Below are 21,395 nucleotides of genomic sequence, written 5' to 3'. Positions count from 1 at the left end.
TTGTCAGGAATAAAACCCCCAAATCTCCCCATGTGTGTCTCCTCCCTGGTGTGTATCCACACCAATGGCTAAGACCCTATTACCCTCGAGAAAGAAATGTATCTCCCTCCAATGGTTAGAAGTTTCAAGTTAGGAAAGATCCTGATTTAATAGAGATGAGTGTGGGCACTAGCAACAGAATTTCCCTCCAACATTTTAGTATAAATATGTATTTAAAAATCTAATGAAAAAATCAAAGAACTTCATTCACCCTCCATTCCTCCATCCAGCAAGCCATCTTATTTTTGATGCATTTTAAAATGAGTTGTAATGTCAGTGCATTTCACCCATAAATACTTCAGCACAAGTATTATTTAGAGTCCAATATTTGTTTACACTCCTTTTCTCCCCTTTGAGGCAAAATATGCATAAAATGCACCATCTCAAGTGTACCATTCAAATAGATTTTTGACAAATGCGTACAGCTCTGTAATCCCTATTCCTGCCAAGACAAAACAGTACTATCAATCCAGGAAGGTCCCCTCTGCCTCTTCCCCGTGAACTCACCAGTCCTCTACCCTAGGCATGTTGTGATTTTTCCCATCATAGATCAGTTCTGCTGTTCTAGAACCTAATATTGATGGAATTATATGGCATGGACTTTGTGGTACAGTAGCATTGGAATTTAAAAGGCAGCCCAGGGCGCCCGGGTGGCTCAGGGGGTTAAGCCACTGCCTTCAGCTCAGGTCATGATCCCAGGGTCCTGAGATCGAGCCCCATGTTGGGCTCTCTGCTCAGCAGGGAGCCTGCTTTCCTCTCTCTCTCTCTCTCTCTCTGCCTGCCTCTCTGCCTACTTGTGATCTCTGTCTGTCAAATAAATAAATAAAATCTTAAAAAAAAAAAAAAGAAAAAAAGGCAGCCCAGGTTATCCTACTGTCAGCAGGGTTACAGATTGGGAAACTGAGGCTCAGAGTGACTTTTTTTTGGCATTATGTGACAGTTAATTGGCCATAGATATGGACTAGAACTCAATTCTGTTCACTGTACAAAAATGGGGCATTGTTCTAGAAGAGTGGTTTTCACACTTCAGCATCCATTAGAATTCCTGGAGGGCTGGGGAGACCTCATCAGTTCAGGGCAGGGCCCAAGAATCTGTTTTTTTTCTTTTTTTTTCCTTTATGGTCTAAGTTTTATCTTGGAGCATCAACCCTGTGAGAAATATGTGTCTTTTTTTTTTCTTTTCTTAAATTACGTTATGTTAGTCACCATACAGTATATTATTAGTTTTTTATGTAGTGTTCCATGATTCGTTGTTTGCGTATTAACACCCAGTGCTCCTGACGTTTTCTTTTGAGAAAGAGAGAGCATGCATGCAAGCATGGGTTGGGGGGGTGGAAAGAGGGAGAGGGAGAGAGAAACCCAAGCAGGCCCCATGCTCAGCACGGAGCCCAATGCGGGGCTTGATCCCACAACCCTGAGATCATGACCTGAGCCGAAATCAAGAGTTGGACCCGTAACCCACTGAACCACCCAGGCGCCCCCACTAGAATCTGATTTCCAAAAAGCTCCCAGGTAACGCTGATGCTGCTGGTCCAGCGACCACAGTGGAGAACCCGTGTTCTGAAGATTTACGATCAGAAACACAGGATGCATTTCTACAGCTAGCCAAAATAAGCAAGCTCCGTAACAACTGGGGCCGTGTAACTAGAGGAGGTGATTAAAATCTTTTTAAAGATTTATTTTAGAGAGAGAGAGAGAGAGAGACAGAGCACAAATTGCAGGGAGCGGGGCAGAGGGAGAGAGAGAATCTCAAGTTGACTCCCCACTGAGCGTGGAGCCAGGCAGGGGCTCTGTCTTGCAACCCTGAGATCACAACCTGAGCCGAAACCAAGAGCCAAATGCTTAAATGACCGTGCCACCCAGGCACCCCACACCATGTAATTTTTAATTCTCATGTTTATGAATTGATTTTAATGGGCCTTAGGAAAGTAGGAAACCCATCATTGTATACCCCTGGCAAATCACTTAAACCTCTTTAAATAAGTGTGAACTTAGAAAAGGAATTGAAGAAGCAATATTGATGGGCTAATAAGATAGGAGCTTATAAGGAGATGAAGGTCTAGGAAGCAGACCGAATTCTAAGAATCCCCGCTTCAGCAGATTCCAGAAAACACAGGCTGTGCAGTGTCACAGAACAGCGTGTCCTCTTAGGAAAACTCACATCCTTCCCCTGCAACTTTTAAATCACTGGACTGAAACATGAAAACAAATCCAGTTCTTTTGCATTTGTATTTTACCTCTTTTGCATATTATTCTCAGTATCTTGCAATAACTTGCTTATTTGCTTTAAAATATGTGAATTTATCTCTTTGCTGCAATTTTAAAGTGATTCTTATAACATTTCAGGACTAACGTTCTTTTTCCTTAAGGAACACATTTTCAATTTTATAATGAAAGTCAGCTGGAATATATGACTGCACATAGAAAATCACTTTAGAGACAAATTTTCAATATCTTTTTTACTTATAAATGAGTTGTATTGTTATTAAAAAGCAACTTTATTCAATTATGCTTCTTTTTTTTTTTTTACACTCCCCTTCATTCCATAGAGACATGAGACAATTCTAGCAAGAATATGTATAAGGTAAAAATTTTAGGGGCGCCTGGGTGGCTCAGTGGGTTAAAGCCTCTGCCTTCAGCTCAGGTCATAATCTCAGGGTCCTGGGATCAATTCCCGCATTGAGCTCTCTGCTTGGCAGGGAGCCTGCTTCTTCCTCTCTCTCTGCCTGACTCTCTGCCTACTTGTGATCTCTGTCAAATAAATAAATAAAATCTTTTTAAAAAAAATTTTTAACTGAGACTGGGAATTAAAAGTAGGAAGTCAAGGTGGGAAAAGTAAAAAAACCCAAATATGCAGACCGTACAGACCCAAGTGTTAATGTATTATAGTTGAGTTTCTAATTTGACTCTGAGCTCCCTGGCAGCCAAAGCAAAAAGAGACACATACTCTTCTCATGATTTTCATTTTAGGGAAAGAGGAAACATATTCATTTCCTTAGGGAAAGTAGAGCTTTCCCCAGGATTTAGAAAAAGATGAAGGGGGATGCCTGGGTTGCTCAGTTTGTTAAGGTCGTGATCCCAGTGTCTCGGGATCGAGTCCCATGTTGGGCTCCCTCCTCACGGAGGAGCCCGCTTCTCCCTCTGCCTGCCGCTCCCCCTGCTTGTGTTCTTGTGCACTCTCCGACAAAATCTTTTAAAATTTTTCAAAAGAAAAAGATGAAGGGACGGAGGGATCATTGCGTGGTGTAATAGATCTTGTCCTTGATATTCCTAAAGCACAGAGAACAAAACTCCTCCGACACCAACAAAGGTAAGCTACCCTCATCTTCCATAATTTTCATCTAAAGTCTTTAGAATTAGCCCCGTGTATATAGGTAATGCTGCATGTGAAAGTTTCTCTTTTTCACCAGCCAAAGTGTTTTAAGACCTTAAACTGTTGATACCATCTTTCCGTCAACTATTCTCAAATTTGTGTTCTCCTAGCTCCCAGTTCATGCATTCAGTGCTCCCCACACATCCTCGCTTGGGGTCTAACAGCCATTTTAAACTTCACATGGTCAAACCTCTCCTCTTCCCCCCGAAGACCTCCTGCATCCACAACCTCCCCCACCCTGAGCTGATGGCATCACCCTCCTATTTGATGATGCCAAAGCCCTCAATCTCTCCCGTCCCTCATCCAATCTATCGGGAAATCTCCTGGCTCCATCTTCAAACTACCTCTAGGATCTGTCATCTGACCACTTCTCACTGACCACATGAGCCACCAGGATCCCTCCCCTGCAATACACAGTAGCCTCATAATAGACCTCCCTGCTTCCATCCTGTCTCATCCCCACTCACGGTCTGGTCTCAGCCCAGAGACTGGACCGATCCTTAGAAAATGTGGATTATGTCATGTTGTGTTGGAGCTCGCATCCCTACGAAGGCTCCCCTTTCACACAGAGAACGTGGCTACATACTTCCATGGCCACAAGGACCCATGTGACGATGATCTGTTACTTCGCAGAAAGTCTGTCTCAATCACATCAACCCATTGCTGCCCCTTGAAGCCATCAGACATGTCTCCAGCCTTTGTCCTGGCTGTTCTCCATGCCCGAGACACTCTTCTCTACAGACACCTGCATGACTTGCTTCCTTTTCCGAGACCACTTTGTCAATGAAGCCCACCTTGTTTGTGTCTCCATCTAGCCCCCTCCACCATTCCAGTACTACTTATCCTACCCAATTTTTTCTTTTCCCCATGGCTCTGATCTCCTTTGGCCCACTATATAATTATATTACTTCCCTTTTTTATCATTGTATCAGAATAGGTGAGGTCGTGCTGTGGCAACACCCCCCCCCCCAAATCTCAATGACTTAGAAAAACAAATGTTGATTTCTCATTCAGGCTGCATGTCTCAGGGATCTGGGCTGAGGGTGCAGCCTCGGTGTGAAATGTTTCCAGTTGCCACGTCGGAGAAGGCAGAAGGAAAGCTTTGAAGGGTCTCACACCCACCATCAAATGTTCTGGCCCAGAATAACACATTGCTTCTCACAATTAATTGGCCAGAACTGGCCACATGGTTTCACTCAACCCTAAGAAGTCCAGGGAGTAAAATCCAACTGGCCAGGACAGGGAGAACTAGAACCATTGAGAGAATGACAACAATGGCTATGACGATTTTGTTAAAGTTTATCATGTCCCCTCCCCCTTTAGAACAGAAGCTCCATAAAGGCACCTAGAACAGTGCCTGGCACATAGTAGGGCTCTTGAATGAATGGTGGCATACATGGCTAGATTTGTATTGGGAACCAAAAGTGAGGCATTAACTATAAACCCCAAAGCGGGCGCACCTACTGCAAACCCATAGGAAAGAGGTTCTTAATCTATTTCCACACTCTTCCTGAAGCCTATGAAACTACTTTCAAACCTTTTCCAAGGAGGGTCCCTAGAGCTCTCACCAGGTTGCCAAAAGATGCCCCTAAAACAGATCAAGACTCCTGATGCAGGAAGAGGTAGAGTGCCAGACCCCACGGCTGATAGAATTAGGGACTAAGGGCTAAGGGGTGAGTCACTTCGCCTCCCGGGCTCAGTGTCCTCTATCCGGTGGAGATCAACAGAGCAGGTGCTTCCTCGGTGGCTGGCGGCTCACGGAACCCCAGCCGGCCAAGGATGCCAAGCCGCGCTCACCTGCGCAGCCAGCGCGCCATCTAGTGGACGCGGCGGGCAGTCCGGGCAGCCTGCACGCGTTTGGCCCTGGGGGATGGCAGACGGCAGGTGGCGTCCGCAAGTTTGTAGGGACTCCAAGTCTGTGCAAACTGTGGAGCAAGACAGGCCTTCCCTGAAGGGGAGAGTGGAACTGCAGGGCTGGGCAGCCTGGGGCAATCCTTCTTTCGGTCTCTATCTCCCTGGCTCACAGACACAGCGCTGTGCGCATGAAGCAAAGGAGGAAGTGGACCCGGCACAACATTTAAGGGAATGCTGACCCATTCCCTAGTGAAGTTATCCTCGGGCCATGTTTTAGAAAGTCGAATGCAAAAAAAAAAAAAAAAAAAAAAAAAAAAAATTCCATGATGATCAAGATAGCAAATGCTCAAATACAGACAGGATCTACCCATCTCAAGGACCAGAAGGGCTCATGGGCTGTGTCATAGATCCTGTGCCCGGTCAGCCTGGTCTTAGGGGAGCCCCCGAGGGATGAAGGGCCCCTGCTGCACCACCTGGGTGACCAGGCTGAGCCAGATCCCTGGGACCAGGGGCACCCTGTAACCAAGAATCACATGACCCTGAAGGAAATGTCAAATTCCAGTCCCAATGGGGACTCTTCCTTTAGACGGGGAAGGAGATTGATTTAAATTCTCTCTTCAGGGGCGCCTGGGTGGCTCAGTGGGTTAAAGCCTCTACCTTCGGCTCAGGTCATGATCCCAGGGTCCTGGGATCGAGCCCTGAATTGGGCTCTCTGCTCAGCAGGGAGCCTGCTTCCTCCTCTCTCTCTGCCTGCCTCTCTGCCTACTTATGATCACTGTCAAATAAATAAATAAAATCTTTTTAAAAAATTGTTTAAATTCTCTCTTCTTGGTGATGAAGGAAGGCACCGAGCTAGGGGCCAAGCCTGCCCTCAAGGTGCCCACCATTTTTTGGCAGAATATCTGCAGGAGCAGAATATCTGCAGCCTCTCTGGTTGGACTTTGGGAAAAAAAAAAAAAAAGGAACAACAGAACTAACACTTTACTGGAAGTAAGTGCTTTACAGTAGCAAAGTGACAGGATGACTCCCGGGGACTTTTCCCCACCCTGAGATTCTCGGTGCCTCCACAGACACGTCATGGCCCAGAGTGAACACTTCCAGGCTTGGTGTCCTTCACCCTCTCCACAGAGGCCCAACCAGGGTAGCAGCATTTATCTCCAAGGCAAACAGAGCTGCCTTCTTATCTGTCTGTGTTTACTCATGATGTCACATCCCTCCCAGCTTCCTGATCGATGTAACTCAAGGGTGAGTTGCTGGTCAAGGTGAGTCATGCCTTGACCCACCTTGCTCAGGCAAGACTCTGGCTCCCAGGAGGGCCCCAGTCGCTGGGGAACGAAGCTGGAGTGAGACCCTACAGGTGAGACCCTACAGGTCTGACGTAGGGAGCGTCAATGAAAGGAAGGGTCTCACAGCCTACAACGACCTCTGTCCCTGATGAGTATGTAGCACTCCCAGTCTCATTCCCACTTCTCAAATGGGGGGGGGGGGCAGGCAAAGCCTCAGTGGGGTGACCTGTCTTGCCCCCAAAATACACAGCAAACAAGACACAGAAGGGTTTGCTTTCTCTGTGACAGCTGAAGCAGCAAAGCCAGACCTAGAGCAAATGGCTTCAAAAGGCAGAGAGGGGGTGAGGGTCCGGCCACAGAAAGGTGGGCCAAACCAGGTCGGAGAGAACCAGGAAGCTGAGATCGGAGATTGGGGTGTGGGCCCAAATTCCAGCAGCTGATGTAGCTTCCTCCAAGGTGGTTTTCTGCAAAGAGCGGCTTGGGACCCCCCACCCCCCGGGGAAGCCCAGCATAGTTTCAGCCTGGTCACCTGGCCCCGTCTGTGGCTGCTCGTCGCTTTCTCTACCGTCACTACTGCTAAAAGTCAAAAAGTCAAACCAGGAAGGGTTCACCTTTCAAAAAGTAATAGTAATAATGGTAACAAAACTTAAATTCCATGTGACTTTACAACCAGGCTCAGAGCCGGAGCTGGGGGAGAAAAGCAGGCCAGCCGATGTGAGGATGAACTACAATCTGTTGACAGTGAAATGGAATGATCTGGAGATCAAAGGCAGCTGTGGGGGCGGGGTGGGCAGGCTGCTGTCCCAGAATAAGGACCAGCCACCTTCCCTCAGCCTGCGGTAAGGCAGCTTCAGCTGTCCCCGGCCTCCTCCTGGCCAGGGCCGCAGAGCAGGGCAACTGCCTGCTCTATGCTTGCTGCATTTCACTCCTGTAAATACGGATGAGGAGCCTGGTGGGTACCTACATCTCGGGAGAAGGGCCGCTGCGGAAGGCGTGGCCCTTTCTGGAACACTGTCTACCCCCACTCCTATTGATTCGGACACACAGGGCCAGGGACACGGCGTGACTGGCTCCGAGTCACACAGGGCCCGTTATCACCAAGACTAGAAGTGAACCTTCCCACCACGCCGGGCACACTGTTGTCACACCCTGTCCCATTCCAATGGCAGCAGGACACCTGAGTCAGCACGTCGCAATGGGGACAGGTCCCAGGAGCCCAGGGCTACTCCAATGCCAAGGTCATGCTTCCAATGGCCTGGGAATGCCACAGGGCACAAATGCAGCTCCTCTTTTCCACCAGCTGTTTCTACACAGAGGAAGAGGCACTGACTCTGCCCTCCAGAGCCTACTCAAGGACCCAATGGCTAGCTCAATCAAAACAGGAAGAAATGCAGATACCCAGATATTCTGCCTGCTTAATAGCAAAGATTCAAATGTTTTACCCCCCAAGGAGCTTCGAATGACACTTTGTGCCAAAATCTCATCTCCTTTCATGTTTGGAAGAGAGCCACTGATACAGGAGAAATCTTCCAAGACTTATGAGCTCAATTATAGGCCGAGAGATGGATCATCTTTTTCAGCTAATAATAATGCATGAATACTTTCATTTTCGTGTCCTCTGGGGATATTGTCATTGTTGTTGTTTTGGGGGAACAATGACTGACTCAAAAGCAAAGTGGATGATTTATCTCTACAAGGCTTTTATTTGCCAACTTTGAAAAATGATTCAGAAACGTATTTCTTGGAAAGTGGGCGTAAAATTACATTCTCTGATTAAAATAAAATAAAAGTGCTTTTAAAAAGTGGCGTAAGGATATAAACTCAACAGACAATTTTCTAGGCTTTTCCAGGAGAGTCCCAATTTTAATAACATTCCCCGCTCTGGTTCTCCATAATCATATTCTTCTGTGGCAGTCCATAGATCTTTTCGTTTTATCTGCAAAATATGGTTATCCCCGAAATGAAGACATTTAAATGTATTAAAAGTTTCAAAAAGTGTTTTCTCACTTTTTGGATTTTTCATTTGAAGCTTCCTCGTGTTTTGTATATGTTGACATCAACACAATCACAAATTTTCCCAGATTCCAATTATAATATATGTCACTTAAGAATGCTTTCTGCCGGGGTGCCTGGGTGGCTCAGTGGGTTAAGGCCTCTGCCTTCGGCTCAGGTCGTGATCCCAGAGTCCTGGGATCGAGTCCCGCTTCAGGCTCTCTGCTCAGCAGGGAGCCTGCTTCCTCCTCTCTCTCTGCCTGCCTCTCTGCCTACTTGTGATCTCTCTCTGTCAAATAAATAAATAAAATCTTAAAAAAAAAAAAAAGAATGCTTTCTGCCACAGCACCTTACGTGCTGTCAGGGTCCCCTTCTCTCTCTTTCCATACACTTCTCAATTCTTTGGCATCAGTCTTATTGCTGTTTGGAGCTTCCAAGATGGCGGCCACTTCCTGCATGGACATGACCATCTGCTTTTTAGGAAGTTGTTGGGGGGGGGAGTAAGCAAACAATTGCCCTAACCCTAACTACTTTGCTTTACCTTCTCAGCAGACTTGGTTTATTTACTTTCTCTCTTTTGTGAGGATGGTGTCTATTTTGTCATTCCTAATTGCAAGGGGGACTAGAAATCCAAGTTTCTTGCTCTCCAGACCCTGTAATAGAAAAGGGGCATTAGGTATCTGACATCATATGCCTGCTTGTTCCTTTTCCAAGGCTATAGCCACTGCAGACTTCAAAGATCTCTAAAAACAACAAATAATGCATAGGGTATATGCTTTTAATTGGTGAGTGCATCCTTTGAGAGTACTAAAATGGTGAAGCTCTTTCCACCATGAATTTGTGACTCCTACTGCTGGGCCCAGAGTACTGCCTGACATCATAGCCAAACGCATCCTGAAAGTTTTATAGCGTTCGGATACTAATGGGACTTTACAAACTGGCTTAAGTGGCAGAATCTGCGTTTTGGACTCAGCAGAAGTTCCATTGATTCTTCAGCCTTCTTTTTGCTTCTTGGTCAATGTCAATGTGAGGGACATTTTTAAAGAAACACGTAAATTACTAGTCAAGGTTTTTGCTTAATTATTTATAATTGGACACATTTGCCTAATGGAAATTTTCGTTTTATGCTGAATTTCAAGATCCTCAGGGCTAATACTTCCCCTTTTAGTGAGATGGTTGCATTTCTGTCTTCGTGTATTGCTCTCATAGATCCATGAAAATTCAGTCAGAGTGGAGGGACAATGATAGAGAGAAAGGTAACAGATGGTCTGAGCTGTTCTGGAAACAAATTCACTGGAAATACCCAGGTCCAAGCTTTAAGGGGCCCATCTGGTAAGGTGGCACCTGGCAAGTCCGTGGACACAAAACATGGGTGCATAGTAAGGTGGAGGTGTGGACAAAAAAGTTCGTCAGAGACAGGCCTTTGCTTTCTTGGAAAGAGAATTCAAGGGTAGAAAGACCAGTTGTCCTAGTGGCAAAGAATATTCCAGTACATTCCACACTCTCAGCACCCACTGCTGTTCACGTCGGGGAATTGCTTGACAACGCAGTGTTCTGGCTTTGCTGCTGCGCCAGCAGAAACAGGGAAGGAGAGGAGAATGGTCTGCCTGGCTCCACAGATTTCTGTAAAAGCACTTCAGAGTGTCTTTCCCCAAGTCTGTCCTCCTGGGGGAAAAAAAAAAAAACAACTCAAGGTAAAATTGTTCCAGAACTTACCGCGCTTATCTATCAAGATGAAATATTGGGCACATGGTGCGAGAATTTAAGTCTTTGACAAAGAGGAAATCTGCCGACGTGGTCAATGTTCAGTATTCGTTAAATACAGAAAACAAAGCTGCTCAGGAGAAGGAAGTCTGGAATTTTCTCTGCTGCTGTTTTCCCATGGAAAAAATAAAAGGACAAATGAAGGCAGGCCAGGCTTATCCACTCCCACAAATGCAGCCATTTCCCCCATGAGGCCAAATCACTGAGGGATTTTCAGGGCAACAGACAAGTGTCTCTCCCTTTCTGCCCTTGCAAAAGTAAAGAATGTTCAGGTTATCCTGGCCTCTGGCAAACAGCCTCTCCTCACAGAGGCCGATCTGCACCTAGAGAATAAGACTTCAGAATAAATGCTGTTGACAGAAGTTAAAAAAAGAAAAAAAAATCAGACAATTTTAGAACTGAGAGTAACCTGAACACCAATCACCCCATTCTGGAGGTGAACAGACTGAGACCAAGACGTGGGAAATGCCGTGTCTAGTCCTCCCTATCAATAGAGGCAAACTGGAACGCGATCCTCTGTCTCCTGGCCCTGTACTCATCACTCCATAAGCAGTTTCAGATGGAGGCTACAAAGTCCCTTTCACCCAGTTATAAATACTCAAAATTACATATAAAGTGTACCAAAAATATTTTAACACACAGCTGAGTTTGGGGGAAAGAAAAGGAAACACCAAATGCCAAGAACTCAAAGGAAAGCAAAACAAGTCCTTGGGACAGATGATACGGCGGCCGTTGGGGGTGGGGTTGGCAGTGTTGAAGCTGGAGATGGGCCCACATGGACAGAGGTTTCCAGTGTTTTAAATCCCACTTGTGTAAGAACTTGTGACCTGTACAAGATGGAGAGTAGACACTAAGACCTATTCACACTGGTGGGACCCTAGGAAAATGCATGCCAGTAAGAGGGGCACTAGAAAGTACTTTTGGAGGGTTAAGCGTCTGCCTTCCACTCAGGTCATGATCTCAGGGTCCTGGGATTGAGCCCCTCATCGGGCTCCCTGCTCAGCGGGGAGCCTGCGTACCCCCCCTCTCTTTGCCTGCCTCCCTGCCTACTTGTGATCTCTGTCTGTCAAATAAATAAATAAAATCTTTTTTAAAAATTTAAAAAAAAAGAAAAAAGAAAGTACTTTTGGGTAGGAGGAGGACAGAGGAATTTGGCTTCATTGGGTGTTTAGTAGAAAAAAAAAAATCATCCTAAGAGAAATTAACCCACCAAGCCTGTGACATGGGGCAGGAGCAAATTCTGAATTTTATACTCTTCCTTGGTAATCTTTTTTTTTTTCCTCCCCTAGAGTAAGCTCTACACCTAGTGTGGAGCCCAGTGTGGGGCCTGAACTCAGGGACCTAAGATCAAGACCTGAGCTGAGATCAAGAGTCAGATGTTTAACTAACTGAGTCACCCAGGCGCTCCACCCTTGGTGATCTTTTTGGAGTGCCTGTCAGGAACAGACAGAAAGCTTGTCTGAAGGAACACATTATAGTCCAGGCCACAAGAGGTTTCTGTAGACAAAGTGGATCACCACTAAAGATGACCTCATAATAATTGCCAGAACCACCAACATGGGCTGCATTCACATCAAAATCATGAAAAAGGCAGCCTGGGTCACCATTGAGAAGTATTACACGTGCCTAAACAATGACTCCCACACCAAGAAGCATGTGTGTGAGGAGATCACCGTTATCCCCAGCAAGGTTCTAAAGCAAGATCACAGGCTGCATCACACATCTGATGAAGTGGATTGAGGGGGCCCCATGAATGGTATCTCCATCCATCTGCAGTAGGAGGAGAGAGAAAGGAGAGATGATAATGTTGCTGAGGTCTCCATCCTGGATCAGGAAATCACTGAAGTCAATCCTGACACCAAGGAAACATTGAAACTCTAGGGCTTTGGCATTCTTCCAACCCACAGGTCACGCAGCCTATAGTTGGGATGAATTCCAAAATGCCATGGGGAGGCACTCAAATCTTCCGGCTGTGCTGTGGTATTGTCAAAAAACCTTAAACAACAACAATAACCATAACAAATTCCCAGAACAGATAAGGAAATGTTGTGATTTACCATGATAGAGAATCAGCAAACACAATCGTGGCTAAATGAAATGATAAATAACCAAAACCAGACAAAATAAAACCAGTAAACAGAAACTACACAGAACTATCTAGGAGAGACTATAAAACAATGTAAATGATTACAGAGATGAAGGAATAGAAACCACAGGGAAATAACATTCAGAAAAGAAACTGGAAGATCCTCTAAAAGGAGATTAGATTCACAATTTTAAAACATCCCACAAAACAAAGTTCAGACCTAGTTGGACTTCCTGGTGAATGCTACTAAACAGTCAAAGAAAAATAAATACCAATTCTTCGTGAGCTCTTCCAAAAACAGAAGATGAGTTCTTCCCAGTTCCTCCTATAGGGTCAGTTTTTGCCCAATTATCAAAACCAATCAAATATATCACAAGAAAACAACACATCAATATTCTTTATGATATAGATGTGAGACTCATCAAGAAAAGACTAGCAAACCGAATCCACCAATAATAAAAAGGCTTATACACTATGACTAAGTGGAATTTATCCTAGGAATGCAAGGTTGATTCAAAATACAGAAGTTCAATCATTGTAATACACCGGATCAACAGAACAAAGGACCAAAAAACCCATGATCATCTCAATAGACACAGAAAAGCCATTTGACAAAAGTCTAATACTTCCATGATGACGACACTTGACACACTAGGAAGAGAAGGGAATTTCCTCAATCTGATAATAAGGTTACCAGATAAATATACAAAAATCAATTATCTTTCTGGATCCTCTCAATTGGCAATTGGAAAGTGAAAACCAGAACACAGTTCAATTTGTAAAAGCATCAAAAAATACTTAGGAATAAATTTAACAAAAGATGAGTAGGGGTGTCTGGCAGCTCAGTCGGTTAGGCATTTGACTCTTCATTTCAGCTCAGGTCATGAGATGGAGCCCCACATTGGGCCTTGTGCTAGGCATGGAGTCTGCTTGAGATTCTCTCCCTCTGCCCCTCCCCCTGCTCGAGCTCTCGCTCTCTCAAATAAATAAATAAATAAATAGATAAAATTTTTTTTAAAAGGAAGTGTAGGGGGGCCTAGGTGGCTCAGTGGGTTAAAGCCTCTGCCTCCAGCTCAGGTCATGATCTCAGGGTCCTGGGATCGAGCCCTGCATTGGGCTCTCTGCTCAGCAGAGAGAGAGCCTGCTTCCCCCTCTCTCTCTCTGCCTGCTGCTCTGTCTACTTGTGATCTCTCTCTCTGTCAAATAAATAAATAAAATATTTTTTTTTAAAAAGGAAGTGTAAAATTTACACCTTGAAAACTACAAAACATTGCTTAAAGAAATGTAAGACCTAGATAAATGGGAGGACATTCCATATTCATGAGTCAGAAGAACTAACATTGTTCAGACAGTAATACTTCCCAAATTGATCTACGGATTCAACAAAATCCTTATCAAAATCCCAGATGCTTTTCCTGCATAAATTAATAAGTGAGTCCTAAAATTGATATGGAGATACAGGGTACCCAGAAGAGCCAAAAACAATCTTGAAAAAGTCAAAGGACTCACACTTCCTAGTTTCAAAACTCAGTACAAAACTATGGTAATCAAGGCAGTAGAGCAGTTCTGTGGTAGGACAGACCTATCGATCAGTTGAATACAATACAAAGTCTAGAGATAACCCCTTACATTTACAGTCAATTGATTTTTTAAAGGATTTTATTTATTTATTTGACAGAGAGAGAGCACACAAGTAAGCAGAGCAGCAGGCAGAGGGAGAGAGAGAAGCAGAATCTCTGTTGAGCAAGGAGCCTGATGTGGGACTTGATCCCAGGACCCTGGAATCATGACCTGAGCCAAAGGTAGCCGTAACCAACTGAGCCACCCAGGCCCCCTGCTCAACTGATTTTTGACAAGGGCGCCAAGACAATTCAAATGAGGGAAAGAATGATCTCAACGAATGGTGTTGGGACAACTAGTTAGCCACAAGCCGAAGGATAAGGTTGGAACCCTTTCTTACACTAGATCTAAAAAAAATGAACTCAAAATGAAATGTAGATCTAAACTAAGAGCTAAAACTAAAGTATTCTTCGATGAACACATGGGGGTAAATCTTTGTGACTTTGGGTTAGGCAAGGTTTCTTAGATGTGACACCAAAATCACAAGCAACAACAGAAAAAAAAAAAAAAAAGACATGTGTTTCTAAGGACAATGCACCAATTGGAATAGAATGTTCATAAATCATATATCTGACAAGAGATTTATAGCCAGAATATATAAAAAAAACACTGACAACTCACTAATCAGAAGATAAACACAGTTTTAAAATGGGTCAAGGAACTGAACGGATATTCTCCAGAGATGATATGAAATAAGTCTCTGAAAAGATGCTCAAGGCGCACCTGGTGACTCGGTCAGTTAAACTCAGTCAGTTAAAACAGCTTAGGTTGTGATCTCATGGGTCGTGGGAATGAGCCCGAAGTAAGGCTCCGTGCTTGACAGGTAGTTTGCTTGGGGATTCTCTCCTTCTGCCCCTCCCCGCCACACACACACTTTCTATCTCTAGCTCTCTCTCTCTCACATAAAGAAATCTTAGGAGGAAAAAAAAGGATGCTCAACATCATTATCCATTAGAGAATGCAAATCTATACCACAAGCTACCAATTCATACCCAGTAGGACAGCTATAATAACAATAATAATAATAATAATAAAAACAGATAATAACATGTTTACAAAGGTGTGGGAAAATTGGACCCTTCATACATTGCTGGTAGAAATATAAAATGATGCAGCCACTTTGAAAAACCATACGGCAGTTCTCAAGAATGTCTAGCATAGAATGACCCAGCAAATTTGCTCTTTGATATGTACCCAAGAAACATGAAAACTTATACACAAATGTTCACAGCAGAATTATTCACAGAAACCAAAAAATGGAAATAATCCAAATGTCCACCAATGGATGAATGGATAAAAAAGAGTTGTACACAATGGACTATTATTCAGTAATTAAAAGGAATTAAGTACTGATATACACCATAACATGGATGAACTTTGAAAACACTATACTAGATGAAAGAAGCAATCACAAAAGACTACATGTTATATGACTCTATTTGTACAAAATGTTCAGAGTAGGCAAAATCTACAGAGACGGAAAATAGATCTAATGGTTGCATAACACTAAGGGAGAGGGTTGAAGGAAAATGGGAGGAGGTAACTCTTAATGACTACAGGATTTCTGTTTGAGGCGATGAAAATGTTCTAAAATGGATTGTTCAGCTTCATGAATAACCTAAAAACCATTAAACTGTACTCTTTAAATAGATATCTTATATGGTATGTGAGTTACCTCTCAATAAAGCTGTTTTTTAACAGTGAGAGTTGAAAGAGAATGAAATAGAATTATAGAAATAAAAAATAAAATTTAAGACTCAATGGACAGATTAATTATATAGGGATTTGACACAGTCAAGGAAAGAATGAGTGATTCAGAGGATAATTCTGAAGAAACTATATGAATGCAGTCCAGAAAGATGTAAAAAAATGTAAAAGAGAAATATGATTTCTATGTCTAGATAAACGATGAGACACACACGATGAGTCGGTAGTGAGAGACCTTTCAAATCTCCAGTTCTGATTTTGTTACAAGCTTAAGTGTTCTTTGACTCAAGAGACAACAACTAATAATAAAATGTTGCTGAATAACATGTCCATTTTAGAAAATAACAAAATAACATTTCCACAGTACTTGTTAGTAATTCATAAAGGACCGAGAAGATGGATTAAGATTTGAGCTTTCTTCAACAAAGTTGAACCAAGTTGAAAAAAACTGAACGAAGCTGAAAAGCAGAAGTGGTTCAAATACCACTGAAGTGACAAAATTGGTTTTCACGTGTGACTTATGAAACCCGTTGAATGCTTCATGGTCATATAGCATTTAAAGTATATTAAAACATTCTGCATTTAATTCTTATTCATAGGAGAACTTATACCAGGTGTTAATAAGCCACTATACTTTATGGACATTATTTCGTGTTTTTATAAATAGGTGAGTATTTATCCTTTTTTGAGTGCTAACAATCTCAGGGTATTCATATAATGATGACTGGATGTCTACTTCGCAATGCATAGCACATTGGAGAAAGTCCAGGACTTTTTCTCTAAATCTGTTTATGCTTGTGTTTTGTTACCTTTCGGGATTTGTTGAATTGAAACTAGTATCTGTATATTCTTGTACGACCCTCTGTTCTGCGGTCTATTTTATAGTTTTTTGAAAGCTGGATAAGAAAATTCCTGATGTAGCTGCTTTTTGTGAAATGAAGAGCATCTTGACTACCTCCTAAATGTGTCTTCCTAGCAGTTCTGGAGCACCTACTATGTGCCAGGCACCGAGGCACCTGCTGTGCCCCAGACAGGAGTCATGCCTGCCCTGGTGACATTTGCATTCTGATGGGAGAAAGAGGCAGAAAGAATCTATCAATAAAGAAATGAACAAGAAAAAAAGATTAGTTAGTGTATTAGTTTCCCATTGCTACAGAAACAAATTGCTACACATGGAGTGGCTTCAAACAATACCCATTTATTCTTTTACAGTTCTGGGGCAGAAGTCTGAAATGAGTCTCATGGGGCTGAAATCAAGGTGCCTGCAGGGGTAGTTCCTTCTGGAAGTGCCGAGGAGAGGTTCTGTGCACTGGCCTTTCCAGCTCCTATTGGCCTCCTGTACTCCTCTGGCTCTTCCCTCCCCCTTCAAAGTGGACCACTGCAGGCTCTGTGCCTGTCATCACATCTCCTCTGACTTCTGTGTCGCCCTTATCTGGCCCTTTCTGATTACAACCAGTCCACCCAGACATTCCAAGACAATCCCTTCTTCTCAAAATCTCTGATCCCATTTGCAGACTCTCTCTGCCGTAGAAGTTAACACTCACAGTTCCGACACGTAGACTTGGACATCCTTGCGGAGCCTTTTTCCAGCCTTACCATAGCGAGTGATAAGCACTACTAGAATGAAAATTACATGCCGTGATAGAGAGGACCTAAAATAGCATCTTCAGGGCGAGCTGTGAGGGAAGGGCCTCTCTGAGGCTGTGTCTAGGCTGAAATCCAATCATGGAAAAATGCTGAGAGTGAGGGGCGCACATTCTAGGCTGAGGGAACAGCTTGTGAGAAACTCTATAGCAGCAGTGAACTTGGTGTGCTGGAGAAGTTAGGGCAGCTTGGACTGGAAGAGAGTTCCAGAACAGCTAATGAGTCTTCAACCTGCATTCTTTTTTCCCCCTTTAGGATGAGAACACTGAAAGCCCCATCCCTCTTGGTATTTGATATGGGACTCTACCCCCAAACTACTATCATATCAATAGAGACCTCTTTCGTCATAAAACATAGGGAATTGTCCTGGACATCCCAGACCACCTGTCCAGCCTGAGAGCCCCTCATCAGAGCTAGTAGTTAATTGTGCCTCAACTATAGCTTCCATTATGGTCCTCCTTGAATTCTAGTTCTTGTACATGTATTAAAGGTACGGATCTTGCACTCCTACATCGCTCCCCACCACCCCCGCCCCCAGCAGAATGTCCAGCACAGAACAGATAACTAACACTCACTTTTTCTTTTTGTTCAACAAACACTTACTGGGCATCTACACTGCCAATTACTGAGCTGGGAGCTGAATGGCATTACTCTTAATATCCGTATGGCCCAAGAACTGACCATTCTCAAAGACTTCTAAAGGAGCAGGTTATCCTAACCAGGAAATTGCTTCCATAAAGGAGAGTTAAATGTGACTGAATATCTGCTTGTCAATTTGCATACAGTTATGAACCTGGTCCTTTGATTAAATTTCAACCCTGGCAATCAAATCAAGCCATTTGAAATACTTGCTAGTTTTATGATTGCTTGTAAATCTGTCTTTTCTGAATCTGAACTGAACTGTGGGGTGTTAAAGGTTAAGCCTCTGCTCTTTCCAGCTGCTCGGTTGACTGGCTTGCAGCAGAGTAAAATGACCCCATTCATCAGAAGGCACAGAGGTGTGTGCTAAGACAAAAGTGACCTGCAAAGTTAAGGCAGAGATTTTCTTTTTTTTAGGTTCATTTTTATTTTTCTTTTTAATTTATTTTACACAGAGAGAGAGAGAGCACAAGCAGGTAGAGTAGCAGGCATGAGGGAGAGGGAGAAGCAGGCTCCCTGCTGAGTCAGGAGCCTGACATAGGGCTCAGGCCCTGGACTCTGGGATCATGACCTGAGCCGAAGGCAGTTACTTAACCAACTGAGCCACCCAGGTGCCGTAAGGCAGGGATTTCAAGCTTAAATGAAAACCAGCAGGCATACTTGAAGAGCCCAATACATATTGTTGGTAATTATAAGGTCATGAGTTCATCTCAATATGGCAAATGAAACCCAGTTGGCAAATCTTAGGAGTCAAATGTTAGAAATCTGTTAAGGAAGGAGGCAGCTGCTTCCACTGCCTGAAACCTAGGGCTGATGTGTTATCTCCCCCCAACATCCAAGAACATATAATCTTTTGGTTCCCAAGCATGATGTTTTATAATTTGCAAAACCGGATACCATTGTCCCAGAGTCCAGGTGGTTATTTCTAAGTCTAGCCGCATCTCATTCTCTTGGTGTCCCCATCTGGGCCACACAGTACCTTCTTTGTGTACATTTCCAATCGAACTTTTATCACAAAAGCAGTTTAGAAGCTTTATATCTTAACAGCTCATAAAAGATGCAATCCACCCAAATGGAAGTTTTTAAAAAACCAGAATAAGACTTCCTTATTGGGAGGATGTCTCGGGTAGTAAGCCGTCGTTCCAGTTTCGAAAAACCGGCTCTGGATCTTCGGGATCTGGGCTGGGGCTGGGGTGGAGACAGAACACAGAGAGTATTAGGACCCAGGCAGCCGCTTACACTGAGTGCTCAAAGGAAGAGTTCCCTCCACTACACCTCAGCTCACCATGGTTCTCTTTCTTTCTTTCTTTCTTGAAGATTTTATTTATTTGACAGACAGAGATCACAAGTAGGCATAGAGGCAGGCAGAGAGAGAGGAGGAAGCAGGCTCCCCGCTGAGCTCGATCCCAGGACCCTGAGACCATAACCTGAGCGGAAGGCAGAGACTTTAACCCACTGAGCCACCCAGGCGCCCCAGTTTTCTCAATCTAATAATGATCTCATGAATAGCACAGCTATATTACATCGAGTTAAAGGTCGTTCTTAAAGTTTAAAAACGTACAGCCGTTTCTGCCACCAGAAATTTTATTAAGTTTCTGATACACTGGGAGCTTCCAAAACTCCAGGAGGCAGCCCCTTTTCTCCATGTACGACAGCCCGTGCCCTAGGATCCCGCAGATCTTTGAGGTCAGCGAGAAGGGTGAGCAGGACGGGGGTCAAACAGGGAAATCACTACCACTGGGGGACGTGGGTCCCTCTTCCCGCAGTCCCCAAAAGGCAGCACGGAGGGGCGCCCGCGGAAAGTGTGGCTCTCGGGGACTGCCCTCCCCCGCTCCCCCCCGTGCGGCTCTGTCCAAGCAGCGCAGCATCACGACGTTCTGACGCCTCCCGGGATCCGGGTCGCAGCGTCCCCGGGAGCTCTCGGACGGCAGCAAGAGGGCAAGAGGTGGCCGGCGGGCCAGGGGCGCCTCAGGTGGGGACGCCCCGCCTACTGGGCCCAGCTGGCCTCCTCCCGTCCGCCCCGGCCCCGCCCACTCGGCCGCCTCAGGTGGGGCCGCCCCGCCCTCCCGGCCCCGCCCACCCCGCGCGCCTCAGGTGGGGCGGCCCCGCCCGCGCAGCCAGCCCGGCTCGCCCAGCGGCGTCAGGCCGCGTCTCCTCAGCTCCTCGCGGGCGGTGGCTGCAGCCGCGGCGGCGCTACAAGTTTTGACATTTTGGCGGCGGAGGAGCGCGCCGGCGTTTCGGAGCCGACGGCTGTGGCAGCCGCCGACCCTCGAGGGCCCTTCCGCCGCGCCCCGGCGCTCCCGCAGCCCAGAGTCGGGCGGCCACGAGGCCCGGCCGCGTCTTCCCGCGTTCGCCGGCCGGGCGGCTGCAGCCATGTCGCGGGGGCCGGAGGAAGTGAACCGGCTCACGGAGAGCACCTACCGGGTGAGCGAGCCCAGCCCGGCCCGGGACCTCGGCGGGTTGGAGGGCGGGAGGCCCCGGGGGCCGGGGGCGGGGCGGGGCGGGGCGCGGCCGGGGGTGCGGGGCGGCCCGAGACCCGTGGAGGACCGGGGTCGGAGTTCGGGGCCGCGGGCAGCGGGGAGGCCGCGGCGCGGCTCGCGGTCGTCGCCGGGGGAGGGTCGACGCGAGGAGCGGACTTTTCGCGGGAACAGCCTCCCCGCCCCCTCCCGGCGCTCGGGCCGCCCTGCTGCCTACCGGTTTCACGGCGCAACGTGTCGGGAGGGGGTCGAAGAGGGGGAGGGGGGGGGTCTGTCCTCTCCCTGGGGGCCGCGTCCTCCGGCCGGCTGCCCTCGGAGTCCGAGACGCGCCGGCGTGGCCGCGGCGCCCGAGGAGCAGCGCCTCGTTCCTGCGGGCGGGGACGGGGCGAGCGCCGTGCGGGGCTCGGGCCGCGCCAGGGGCGCCTCTGGGGGGCGCCGCGGGCTCCCGGCGTCGGCTCCCGCCCTCCCGGACCCTGGCGCGCGCGGCGCTCGGAGCCCCTCGGCCTGGACACTCCCGGCTGCCCCGCCAGGTTGCGATCAAGTGGACCTAACCTACAGGAGAGCGTTGACGGTCACTCGCTCTCTTGAGGCGCTTCTCCAGCAACAGACACAGATTTAGGATTACTGGCCAGTTTAGGAAGTTTAAGTACTCGTAAATGAATTCCAGTTGAAATAAGATACGTGCTTAATCGTCATGGGCTCTTAATAGGCGACAAAACAACTTTTGTTTTAATTCGGCTTGGGCTCATTGAACACAAGCTCTCCAAATTCATTTGTAGCCATTTTTAAGGCCAACAGTTTGGTCACCTTTATAGATTATTATTATTTTTTTAAACCCTAAAATTGGGTTTCTAGATGCGCAAAGTCTGAGGGAATACCTGAAATCAGAGGGGTTTATTGACTGTTGTAGGATA

At 45.9% G+C, this 21,395-nt stretch overlaps 1 protein-coding gene, 1 long non-coding RNA gene and 1 pseudogene across 2 annotated transcripts in view; 2 read left to right on the top strand and 1 right to left on the bottom strand.

The window, feature by feature from the left end:
• Positions 1–8,232: 8,232 nt before the first annotated feature.
• On the bottom strand, positions 8,233–20,846 carry LOC132026499 (uncharacterized). Its single transcript, XR_009406931.1, has 2 exons — positions 20,699–20,846; positions 8,233–10,209 (listed from the first exon to the last, which is right to left on the bottom strand). It is a non-coding gene; the product is annotated as an uncharacterized LOC132026499 (long non-coding RNA).
• Positions 11,866–12,308, top strand: LOC132027131 (small ribosomal subunit protein eS17-like; annotated as a pseudogene).
• The window catches only part of BAIAP2L1 (BAR/IMD domain containing adaptor protein 2 like 1), a 93,459-nt gene continuing 92,159 nt past the window's right edge, over positions 20,096–21,395 (top strand). The window contains exon 1 of the mRNA XM_059414410.1: positions 20,096–20,428. Coding sequence (XP_059270393.1) covers positions 20,378–20,428 — 51 coding nt within the window. The 5' untranslated portion in view covers positions 20,096–20,377. The remainder of the gene's footprint in view (positions 20,429–21,395) is intronic.

Source organism: Mustela nigripes, chromosome 11 (assembly GCF_022355385.1).
Source record: "Mustela nigripes isolate SB6536 chromosome 11, MUSNIG.SB6536, whole genome shotgun sequence".
Classification (NCBI taxonomy): domain Eukaryota; kingdom Metazoa; phylum Chordata; class Mammalia; order Carnivora; family Mustelidae; genus Mustela; species Mustela nigripes.
This window is presented reverse-complemented; position numbering and strand designations above follow the sequence as displayed.